This window comes from Chinchilla lanigera, unplaced genomic scaffold (genome assembly GCF_000276665.1).
Source record: "Chinchilla lanigera isolate Chin_1 unplaced genomic scaffold, ChiLan1.0 scaffold00100, whole genome shotgun sequence".
NCBI classification, from domain to species: domain Eukaryota; kingdom Metazoa; phylum Chordata; class Mammalia; order Rodentia; family Chinchillidae; genus Chinchilla; species Chinchilla lanigera.
In genome coordinates, this window is record NW_004955501.1 from 4,797,465 (window position 1) to 4,809,840 (window position 12,376).

Here is a 12,376-nt window from a genome sequence, read left to right on the forward strand (position 1 = left end):
GCCAGCCTGTGCTGGTGAGTTTAAGGTCAGCTTGAACTATATAGTGAGACCTTGTCTCAAAAAATAAAAGTAAAAAACTGCAGAGGTTATTCTTGCCAAAAGGAGGCAGATTCTATTCAGCCATGTGTATTGTAGCACCTGGATGATCAGTTCTACCGTTTTTGAAGAGAAGCCATAAAGGGAAATTTTTATGGGACATTTTCCATTTTTAAAATTTTGGCAGGTAACTGAAAAACATTTGAAAGCTTGTAGCCCAGTTAAAACACTTCTGCTGGGTCAGAAGTTGCCAGCCTAGAGGCTATACATTTGCCGTCTCTGTATGAAGCAGGTGTAGCTGTTTTAAAAGGTACATGTGATTTCATTTGTTGGCGTGACTTGGTAGCAGCGTGGCAGTCAGTGTGATAGAAAGACAGGAAGTTCATTACTCGCGGTTCCGCTTTTCAGCACAAGTCCACAACACAGGAATTGGACAGAGAGAGGAAGTAAGTGAGACTCCCCCGTGCTAGTGTGGCAGAGTAGGCTGAGATGTATTTCATCCGGTAGGAAGTGAAACAGATGTGAAGGAAGGTTGAGGTGTGATTTAGGCACAGATTGGAAAACCAGAACACGGAGGAAATATAAAGAATTCTGGCTGTGAGTTTGGCCTTGGGATTTGAATGGTCAGTTAAAAATCTGTAAGAATTCATTAGAACAGTCATGTAAGTAGCTGGAAAGATTGGCAGGAATCAAACATTTTTGCTTTTCTGAGAGGCCTAGAGTTTATTCAGAAGTAAGTTTCAGTTGAGGGTGACAGAGGTAATTGGCAAATCTAGGGAGAACTGTAACTTAAGAGAGAAAAGACTACAGGCAAGGAGACCAGCTGAGATCTTTTGTAGTATGTGGGGAAGATGCTCGAAGTGTAATACAGAAACAAAAGTAAGTATGGAAAGGAAGTTACACTATATAGATCCTGATAGAGGCAGCCAGGCATGGTGGTGCACACCTGTAATCCCAGCACTTGGGCGGCTGAGGCAGGAGGATTGTTGTGAGTTCAAGACCAGCCTGGGCTACAATGTGAGCTCAAGGCCAGCCTGAACTGCAGAGCCAGATCCTGTCTCAAAAAGACAAAAAAAAAAAAAAAAAAAAAAAAAAAAAAGAGATGGTTGTGGTAAGTTAAGTAGGAGAGCAACCACAGTTGCAGCCTACTCAATTCCTGTGGGTAACTGGGAAGATGAGGGTGACAATAAGTGAATTAAGGACCTTAATAAGAGGGGGTTTGAAGCTATAAGCCCAATAGGAAGAAATCACCGGAATGAAAATGACCTTTCTTTTCTATTTTGTGTATACCAATCTGCATTCCCACCAGCAGTGTGCAGAATTCCCTTTTCTCCACGCCCTCACCAACATTTGTCATCTTTTGATTTTTTGTTAATACTATCGTCACCCTAATGGTGTGAGGCGGTATGTCACAGTGAATTAAATTTGCATTTATCTGATGACCAACAATATTGTGTGCATTTTACATACCAGTTTCTCCTCATTGAACAAATAACTATTTAGGCCATTTGGCCATTATTTTTATTTAAGCTATTTGTTTTTCTTCAATTGAGTTGTATGAGTCTTTTATAAATTTTAGCATTAATCCCTTATCTGATACATGATTTGAAAATATAGTTTCTCCATCCACAGGCTGCCATTTTGTTATTCTCATTGTTTCTTTTGATGGGCAGAAGATCTTTTTGTTTGATGTAGAACCATTTATTTGTTTTTGCTTCTGTGACCTGAGCTTTTGGTGACATCCCCCAAAAATATCATTGCCAAAGCCATGGCTAGGAGCTTACCATACCTTTTAATAGTTGGAAGAGCTAGCTCATCTATTGTCATTATGCTTTCCTCAAAATTTTTCTTATCTAACTTTATTTTTTGATTATTAGTATCATTTTTTCAAGTTAAAAAAATGTGTATATTGATTAATTTAGAGAGAATGGGAATGTTTACAAAATCATGTCTTTCAATCCAAGGCAATGTCTTTTACATTATTTTTTACTTTCCTAATTGTGGTTTGAATGGTTTTTAGATGTAGCATTTATCATTTTACTAAATAATACATTTTATTTATTCTTAAAAATTATCTATTATTTATATGAGGGAGATTATTTTATATTTTTCCTTCCACTTTACTGAATTTTATTTTACTACATTTAATATTTTATTGTCCTTATGGATATTTTTGATGTACAGTTACCAGAGTAATAATAATCATAATATTTCTTTAAGTATTACATTTAGGCTGGGAATGTAGCTCAGTGATAGAATACTTGCCTAGCATGAATAAGGCCCTGGGTTCAATCCCTAGCATTGCAAATATATATGTGCAGTCTTATTTAGTTTTATTGTATAATTGGATTAGCCAACCACTGTAAAATAAGGCTGGTAGTAATCAAAGTTTTTTTTCCATGTTTCTAACCTTAGTGGGAATGCTTCTATTTATCATAGGTGTACATTAGCTTTTGATTATATATAGATCTCTGCTCAATAACATCTATCTGTCCTATTTTAGTAATGAATTTAAAAAGAAAGGTTGCTGGTGTTAATTGTTCTAGCTTTGTTGCATAAGAGTTCCTGTATTTATCAAAATTAAGTTTGTTGGCCTGTTGCAGTAAACAGATCATATCCCAAAGGAAACATGGGACATCTTATCAAACAATGGGCAAGACAAAGTTATTCTAAGATCTGGGATAATGGTAGAATTTAGGTAAATACTAAATAGAGTTTTGGTGGGCTCAGAGCAAAGCAGAGCTGGTTCACATTAGGCCTGACTGTAAAGTGAACCCAGAGTCTTGTTTCCTCCGGTGCTAGAAAGGTAAGAGAGGTGTAGAATGTTGTGTACAGAAAGCTCATATCTGCAGTTTTGCATCTAAATGTAAATTGAGGCTGTGGTAGGAGTTAGTTTAAAAAAAAAAAGGGGTCGAGTAGGGAATTATTTAGAAGGCAAAATTAACAGAAGTTGGTGACTTTGGGCCTAGGCTGAAGAAAAACAGTGAATTGATGTTTGACACCTCCATTTATGGCATGAATAATTGGGTAGATGATCATGCCAACAGCTGGTATAAAATACACTATAGCATAGTTGGTTTAGGGAAGCCAGAGAAGGAAGAGCAGGGTGAGTCCCTTCAGTTTTTTGGTTTTGTTTTGTTTTGTTTTGTTTTGTTTTGTTTTGTTTTTGCAGTGTTTGGGTTGAATCAAGGGCTTTGCATGTACTAGGCAAGCACTCTACCACTAAGATATAACCCCACTCCCACTTTTTAATGTATTGGGGTTCTGATTGCTATAAGACTCTACAGGACAGACCAACAAGTGGCAGGAGGTATATCAGTGGGAAGATACTGGAGATTGGCATCAAAACTGTAAATATGGATGCCCAGAAGCCATTAGCCTGAGTAAAGAAAGGCCTGGAAAGTGAGAGGAGCACTAGACCCAGAGAAGAATTCCAGGAAGGCTTCCGTAAGATTTTCCAGTCTGGTAGGATGAGCCCACAGTAAAGGCCACAAATGAACAAAGAGAGGTAGGAACCAATGCAGAGAGCTGCTGTGTCAGAGCAGCTGAGGGAGGAATTCCAAGGAAGAAGCAGTCAGCTGTATGAAGAACAGGCTCAGGAATGAAAGAAACTGTTTAAGCAGTTGGCAGGTGGATAGTGACTTGCCAGGGTAACGTCAGAAAAGTGGGCGGAACAAAAGACCTGTGTTCAGCTGATTATAATAAACGACATGGCAAAGCAAAGGAACCTTACAGGAAGTGGGCTGAGAAAGCTTAGAGACAGGGCAGAAATTACAGTGGCATCAGGCTCAAGGATGATTTTTAGCAGAAGATATTTCAATTTCACTTTTTCTCACTGGTTAGAATCAGGGCTTTGGCTATGCTAGATGCTCTTTACTAAAAGTATCAAAATAAATATATGTCTTCTATGGTCCTTTTCTGTACTCACTAGACTCTTAATCTTCGTAACACTTGCCATCGTCCTGCTCTTCCCTCGCAACAAATGCACGCCCACACCCACGCACACGCATGTGCAATCATATATATTTGATTCTGTTATCACCACACAGACTCTTACAAAATGTTGCTTCTTGGGTTGAACTCAGGGTGTTCTGCTGTGGCACCACACAGAGCTGCAGAGAAAGAGTGAATCTTAAGCTCAGAAGGAGTGCCTATGTTACATACATATTTAATCAGATAGAATAAAGAAGTGCTTAGAAAATAAGGCAGTTTTTGAAATATAAAATTCAACAATAATTTTTATTTCATGTCTTCTGCATGTGCCAACACAGAGCTTGAAGACAGACAGGGTTGGCACAAACTCCTCAGGGCAGCGAGGCTGGGAGAAGCCTGCAGGTCACCTGTGCTCCCATCTCCCTTGCAGTGGCAGCCTCACTCTTGGATTTTAAAGTTTGTGGAAAGTGCAGGCTTCCAGGAGTCCTGTGGAGCAGAGAAGTTAGACAATGAAAATGTACCTACATTTATATATGAACTGTAATGCCAAGGCATTTAGACTGGTTGCCCTGCACTTCTGATGCAGGGACTGGGACATTCTCTTAGGGATCATGGCTACTTGCGTATACAGCTCTACACCTCTCCTGGGAAGACCCCATACTGGGATTGTAAGGGTGGAACCTGATTTCCCTGCCCTCCAGCATTCCCCTACTTTGTTTCTCATGGGTGCAGCTCACACAGCTGAATTTGCATGGCTGAAAGCTACCCAGGAAGACTGTCCTGCCAGACCTCTTTAGGCAGGTGAGGAACTAACATAGCAAGAAGCACATGCCAGGTTTTGTGCTCGAGAGACGGGGCAGAGAACAGTAGAGCCAGACTCTATTCCCCTGTGGAAGATACAACTTGGGTCAATATTAACTTGGGTTTTTGCAGCAATGTACATTACAATTCTGATGTAAGCATCAGAATTAAATGGGTCAACTTTGAAAGAACAGTCATCACCCTGAGCTGTCACAGATTTGCTTAATCACTGTCTCCAGAGCCCAGGAATAAGCATGTTGAATTAGAACCCAGACTCTCTTATCTGTTCACTACAGTTGACGAATAACTGCCCAAACATGTTACTCTTCCACATCTTCCAAATGCCTTATAGTGAATCCACTGTTCCCAGCATAGTTATACTGCAAAGCTGTATTCTATTCCAGTTCCTAGGACCTCATATTCCAGATGAGTGGTATCTGTGGCAACTTTATAGTTACGAGAACCTGCTATGGTTGAAGCTCTCTAGAGCAACACTATCTGAAAGAACTTTCTCCAATGGTACTCTTTTTGCTGGCCAGTATGGAGCTGCATGTGGCTCCTGAGCACTTAACATGTGGCTGGGTGGGACTAAGGAAATAAAAATTTTTCAACTTTAAGTAGCCACATTTTTCCAGTGACTACCATACTGGAGAAGGTAACTCTAATAAAAAGTTTACCTCATAGCAATGGTTATGTGCATGCAAACCCTTCATTTTCTTAGAAATAAGGTGGAACTCTGCATGTCCAATAAGTTCACTACCTTCATCCTCTGGACTTGTGCCTCTTCACTCTCTTCAGGCTAGTCATGCAGGCTAGACTATCACACATGCAGGGCTTAGGTTAGGTTGTTCTCTCGCTGATTCATCTTGCCCTTGTGGCCATATCCTGAGAATCACAGTCTACCACTCTTTTATGCTCACCACCCAGGATTCACCACTGCATTTTGTTTGCAAGTTCCCCATGCTATGTTTCTCCTACTCACGTGAGGTTGAGCATTTTCTCAGGTTGCCAACAGCCTTGACATACTCCTCTCCTAAGTATTTTTCAGGTGTGACATCATCCTCAATTTTGACCAAACATTTTGTATCATCCCTGAACAGGAGGTCCTTGGTTTCAGACCGGAACAAACAAAACTTGTTCGTGCAGTCAGATAAATGACTTCCAAATTCATTCTGCCAAATGAACAGAAAATGTGTGAAGACCTGTGGCCCTCAGTAGCCGAGAACATGCATCAGAGAAGACTTTAAACTCTGAACCAGCCCTGGAAACAACAAAGTAAAAGAAGCTACAGAGTATGCTTTCCACTTCCCTCACCCACCATTTACGCACTTGAAGTCCCAACTATGTGTTCTCATGATCCCCAAAAATCCTCTGTAATGGGCTCTGTCCTATCTTCCTCTGAGAACTCCCTCTTTCCCACCTATCCCTGCCTTCTCTCCCTTTCTTTGTTCCTTCCTTTCTTTTTCTTTCTTTCTTTCTTTCTTTCTTTCTTTCTTTCTTTCTTTCTTTCTTCCTTTCTTTCTTTTGGTGATGATGACAAACTTCATAGGAAACTGAAAAATGAGAAGAATGAGATATGTTCCTGGTAAAGTATATGAAGAACATACAGTTGTGTATTCAAAGTTTTCATAAAACATTACAACCCACCAAGTGAAGGCATCGACATTATCTGTGAACAAAAATTAACTGATTTGAGGAAGATCGGTATGAAAATATTCTAATGTGGTGATCTCCAAAACAACTTTCCACAATGAAGGAAGCATTCCATATCTCTGTGCTGTCCAAATTGGCATGTATTAGCCATGTGAATTCTTGAAATGTGGTAAAGGTAATCAAAGACATGAATGTTTAAATATAATTTAAATGGCCACACGTGACTAGTAACTTCTTACTGAATTGTGCAGTTCTAATGCTTCATGAGTCCAAAACCAGTGGCTTCTTTCAGAGGACTTCTTCAACTACTGCTGAAGAGTTGAGGGTCAGGTGTGGAAAGAGAAAAATAGATTAATAGATTTATCTGGCCATATAAACAAGATCTGAGATTCTCCACAGTTTTCAGAGCCAGGAGCTGGCACAACCCACTGGGAAGAGTATAAGAGAAGGAGTCATGGGTAAAATTCAGTACATATCCCCTTCCAACTCCCAGCTAATGTCAGTGGGAGTAAAAGGCTTACGATTTTAGACATTTGGGAAGATGCTTACAGTTACAGCAAATGTGAGGTTGTAGCCATTCCTGAGGCCATCTATATACATGGAAATCATTGCTGTGGAGCTGGTGGAGAGTTAGGGGCGGGTGCTCATTTCTGGACAGAGTTTGCAGAGTCAGATTAAGGTTCAGAGGTGGAGAGACCCGAGGGCCCTTTCCGATCACCTGCAGCCTGAATAGGCCCTTTATTTTTTGGAATTAAAGTCTTATTTTTGGTTTTAAACACTTTGCTAGGATCCAGCTTGTTCATAAAGGAGTTGGTCTCTTCCATGAGCAGGTCTGTGTTGTAGGTGATGGGTTTATACAAGCTGAACCACTGTGGGCTAATGCCATAGCTGGTGAAAGCATACTAACACTGGGGCAGGCCCAGGTGGTGAAGGCAGGCAATAATAGGCAGTAATAGTGTCTGTGAGAAAATGCCAATATAACGCTCTGTCCAGCAACCAGGTCTCAGTGTCTTGTGCTGATGCTGGTTTCCCAGTTTTGCAAGGAAGGCAAACCTTCCCATTCCCATTGCATGAGTCCCGTTCAAATATCACCCCACAAGGGTCAAAATGAAGCTTCTTTTGCTGGTCCTCACTGGTCTTCCTGAGTCAGTGCATTAGGAAGAGAATACATGGAAGACTGGTTGAGCATAGTAACTTTTGAGGTGCTGTTCACTGCCATGTTGCCCAGTGGAATGATGTACTATGTGCTGCTCATGTAGTTTCACACTCCATCGGTAAGTTCTTCATATCCTCAGGCATCATACTGTTATTTTTTTGTTCCCATGAAGAAATCATGACGTTCAGCAGGTGCCTTTTCAATGATGGTCACCTCTGTCACACCTGGGGAGGAGTCTCATCCTAATGAGAGTTCTCATCCTAATGACAGTGATTCCCAGGGTCAGCTTCTCTAGGTGTGGCTTGTTGCAGCCCAGCAGCAGGGGCGGTGTCTCCTCCATGGCTCACATCCCTGCTTGGCTCCCAGACCCAGTTTTAGCACCTCAGCTTTTGAGTTAGTGAGTTAGCCAGGAACTGGGAGCTGGGAGCTGGGAGCTGTAGTTCTCTATGCCAGAGAACCTGGCAGGGTAGATGGGGACCCTGAGTTGGTCCAGCAGCAGCAGCTTGGCAGGGCGCTCCTGAGCCTTTATCCCACACCTCACTTGGATCTCCTCCTTTCCTCTCCTCGCCTCTCCTCTCCCTTCCCCTCTCCTCCCCTCCCTTCTTCTCCTCTCCTCTGCTTTTCTCTCTTCTCCTCTCCTCTCCTTTCCTCACCTCTCTTCTCCTCTCTTCTCTCCTCTCTCTCCCTCTCTCCCTCTTCCCACCCCCCCACCTGTCTTTCTTTCTCTCTCTCCATAAGTTTCCCAGGCTGGACTTAAACTTGCAATCCTCTTACCTCAGCCTCCCAGAGGGCTGGGATTACAGGTCTTGACACCATCTTGGCCACTCCTGCTTTTTCTAGTCTCTTACTGACACTCCTTCACTGCCTTTTTCTTTGGGGGCTGCTTACAGGAAGCACGAGGGCAGTAACCTGTCCCTTTGGATATTATTGCCAAAGAAGACATTAACTATGAGCCTGCCCAGAGGAATAGCAGAAGCAGTTGTTAAAAGTCCATGTTTGGCTGCCTTTCGAATCCTATCTTGGACCAGCCACTAAACTTCTCCAGGACTCCTAAGATTGTAAGTGAAATGAGGAAAGTTCTTTAAATGCTCATATTGTCATTGAGTGCTTTAAAAAGACTGCTGAAGATGTGCTGTCTTAATTTTTAAAGAAAGCTCATGGTGAGCTAACGGGTAGAAGTTATACTGAACAGAACAGTGATGTTTGTGTGTACAAAGATCTTTAGGGTTAGAGTTCTCAAGCACCTATTTTCCCCTGCAAGCTGGCCCTGGCATGGTTGTTCTCCCCTGAGAGCAGCCTCTCCAAGAGTAGGGATCATTTGTTTTTCAGACCATTGAGAGCACTGCTCAATCTGCCTTGGCAAGAAATATAGAAACAAACCCGCTTTTCAAGACTTATATCAAGGATTGCTAGGAAACAGGACCAGTCTTCTTCATTTTGAACAAGGACAGAGGCGGGAAAAGAATCATATCCCTGAGCAAAGTCAAGGGGCAGGAAGGCAGATTCCTGGTCCTGCGGGTACATAGAGCAGGTGAGAACTTATTTCCAGTGACCAAGATACAGAAGCAGAGTCAGGCCTGAGAGACCTTTCCATAACTACATAGCTAGTGCATTTTGAGCGCTTCCGGTAGGTCACACATCATCCCATGCCCTTTGCATGCATTAGTTTGCTTAATTGTCATATTAACTGAGAAATGAGTATAAGTATTATTATTCCCATTTTATATATGAAAAAACAGGCACAGAGAGGTTAAATCATACCCAAGATAGCACAGCTAGAATGCTGCGAGGTGAGACTTGAATCCAGATATCCAATCTCTATAGCCTCCTAATGCATTTTCAGAAAAGAATACTGGAGTGAAGGCTGTACTTAGCTGTGAACTCCCCCAAATAAGCTATACCCATCGAGGAATAAAGGGTGGGAGGTCCTGGCTAGTCCATACCTGCTGTGCAATTAACACTTTGCGAACATATGCTGCCTTATCTTTCCGTGTGACCACAGCATGATTTGGGGCTCGAGCCAGGTGGCATGTCTCATACTGGTCCACCGGCTTCCTGCTGCCATCGGGGCACAGCAGCTCAAAGTCCTCCTCCTTAAGGTTGCTAGCCCACGCAGCAGGGTTTTTTCCTGGGGAGAGAAAGAAAGAAAGTGGATCAGCCAGAGGAGATGGCCTTGGTCACTGTGGGATTGTGACCAGACCACTGGTGTATGCAGGATCTGGGCCTTCTGCTGAAGCAGCACAAGTACACATATTGGGTTTGCTCAGCACAGAGAGGGAGGAATGCTCACAGGCTGTACTAGGTGATGCTAAACTCACACCAGTGATTACTAGTGACAACCCCCAGCTGAGCTTCCCTGCCCGGACAGGGAAGAACGCACTACATTCTGTGACATTACTCAAAATAACCTTCCTTTCTGAGAAGTGCCAAAACCTTCTGGACTCCTTGCATCAGAAGTACGTAAGGCTCTGAGCCAAGTTTGTCCATCACCATCCTGTAACCTGGCATCTCCAAACACAAGGACATTTCTCAGAGGACACTTGCAGAATCTGCACCAGCATTTTTAATCTGACACCTTCATTTTTGTTCCAAGTGAAGGTGTGTACATGCCTGTGTGGTATAAGCCCATCTCCTGTATCAACCTCTTGCTCTGTCCTTTCTATAGTCTCCTCGTTAAAAGAAAAACAAAACTCAGCTAAGGCAAGTATCAAACATGTTTTCCAACTTTTATTTCTACTTCATAATGCAAGATTTTTATCTTTTATTTTATTGCCTTTTCTCATTAAATTTCCTTTCTTTAATTGAACAAGTGATGTATGAGATGGTGCTCATAAGATTTTAGTATATTTTACATATAAACTAAAATTCTTGCTTTCCTAGACTCCCCAAATCCCACTCACTTCTAGAGCTCTAATCTTTGATATTGCATTTGTGTTTCCATCCATGCCTTGTTATATATGCATCTATCTATGTAAGTGTCTATGTGATATTACATATTTATAATTGTTATTAGTTTTAAATCTTAACAGATGTCATGCAGGCAGGAGGAACAGTGGGTCTCTAAAGACTACTGAATGAAAACCAGTGTTAATGAATGAGCCATGGCCTAAAGGTAGAATATTAAAACATATTAAATGGAAGGTGATTCATTCTGAGCTAGGAGTGTAGCCATAGGTGTCTAGAAGGGTAAAATACTGTTTTTCAATAAAATTAATACTGTGGTTTAATGGGAATTTTTAAAATTCTGCATAGTATCAAGAAGACATTTTTGAAACATTTATAATTTTACAACATACACCTTCAGGATTAGTACATTTCTTCCTGTCTTTTTATTACATATACATAGACTATACACACATCCATATAATATTATTACTTTTGTATCTTGCTTCTAAGCTGTAACATACCGTGGCAATTAAGACATATATTTTTAAGAACTGACATAAGACGTTGACAGACTTAATCTAGCCTTGACTGGCAGGGAGTCTGAGAGGATTATAGGGACAGAGGCTGACTTGAGAGAGTGACCTTTGAGATTCAGATTTATGTAAGTGGAGTTTGCAGTGTCAGCATACCTGTGCATTAAAACACCTTCGAGAATAGAAATTCTAGAGTGGATGAGCGACTGAGCCTACTACCTCAATTCTATTTAGGAGATAAAGATCTTGGAGTCTTCTCAAAGAATGGAGAGTAAAGGCCTAGAGATGGGGGGTACTCAGAAGAATAAAAAAAATCAAGGGTGACAAAGAACCAAGGTTAGGGAAACGTTCTGAAGCAGAAAGAAGGAAAGCCCTTAAAGGAAAAGCAAAAGCAGTACAAGGGAAAAAAGAAAAATTAGTCAACCCAGTATTCTTCAGATAAATTCTTAGCAACCACTGTGTGCCATGTGCTATCCCTGGTGCTGGGAATGAGAGGGGAAAAGAGTCCAGCAATGCTCTGCGGCCACAGTGTATCATTAATGGTGATTAATTCAATTCTAGCAATGCCGACAGCGGATTCTTGTTGTAGGATGGGGGGACTGTGCCGTGTGGGGAGGCTTCTTAGAGAACCTGGCACTGAGCTACTTTAGATGAGTCTCCCAGGAAGTCTAGGTAGTTGGAGGAACACCCATGAGAGGAGCAGGGAAGTGAACGACCACGTGGGCATTAGTGGGTTCACTCACAGGAGAGACACTGAGGAGCATGGGGTGCTTATTCTTACCAACGCTCATTTTTATTTTAATGTCAAGGCTGCCCCACTTTTACCGCCGTCCAGCACCCATTGGTGATTCTTCCCTGAAATGATTATCATCATATTGGTTGCCAGATAAAAGTTTTCTCACTTTGCTTTTCTATCTACATTCACTGATTGGGCATTCTCTGAAAAGGAAGAGCTTGCCCCTCTTCACTTGTCTGATCAGTTATTGGCCTTTACAGCTACCACTATTGTAATGTTCAAAACTCCCAGATTTGGCAGTAGGAGGTCCTTCACATTGGTTCCTGTGTGTTTTGACATGGCCTGTCATCCTTTGAACATTTCTGTGTGAGTACCTCACCATATATTTTTTTTTGCCCAACCTTGAAATTAGCTCATTTTCCAGGGATTCCTTGTTCCTTTTTGCAAAGAATAGTACTTACAGCCAGTATCTTGGTGCTCATTTCTACTGGTATGCTGTTACCTTTAGATCATCTCAGTGGATAGAGCCAGGAAATAAAAAAAATAATAATAAAATAAAATAAAAAATATATATATGTATATATATATATAGGTATAGTGTATATATATGTGTGTGTGTATACATGAATATATACACATATG

General features: G+C 41.4%; 1 protein-coding gene and 1 pseudogene across 1 annotated transcript in view; both read right to left on the reverse strand.

The window, feature by feature from the left end:
* Window positions 1–4,245: 4,245 nt before the first annotated feature.
* Window positions 4,246–12,376, reverse strand: part of LOC102027549 (serotransferrin) — a 30,316-nt gene continuing 22,185 nt past the window's right edge. The window contains exons 15-17 of the mRNA XM_005406809.2: window positions 9,523–9,707; window positions 5,753–5,942; window positions 4,246–4,455 (exon numbers count right to left, since the gene is read on the reverse strand). Of these exons, the coding sequence (XP_005406866.1) occupies window positions 4,421–4,455; window positions 5,753–5,942; window positions 9,523–9,707 (410 nt within the window). The 3' untranslated portion in view covers window positions 4,246–4,420. The remainder of the gene's footprint in view (window positions 4,456–5,752; window positions 5,943–9,522; window positions 9,708–12,376) is intronic.
* LOC102027204 lies at window positions 5,949–8,178 on the reverse strand (annotated as a pseudogene).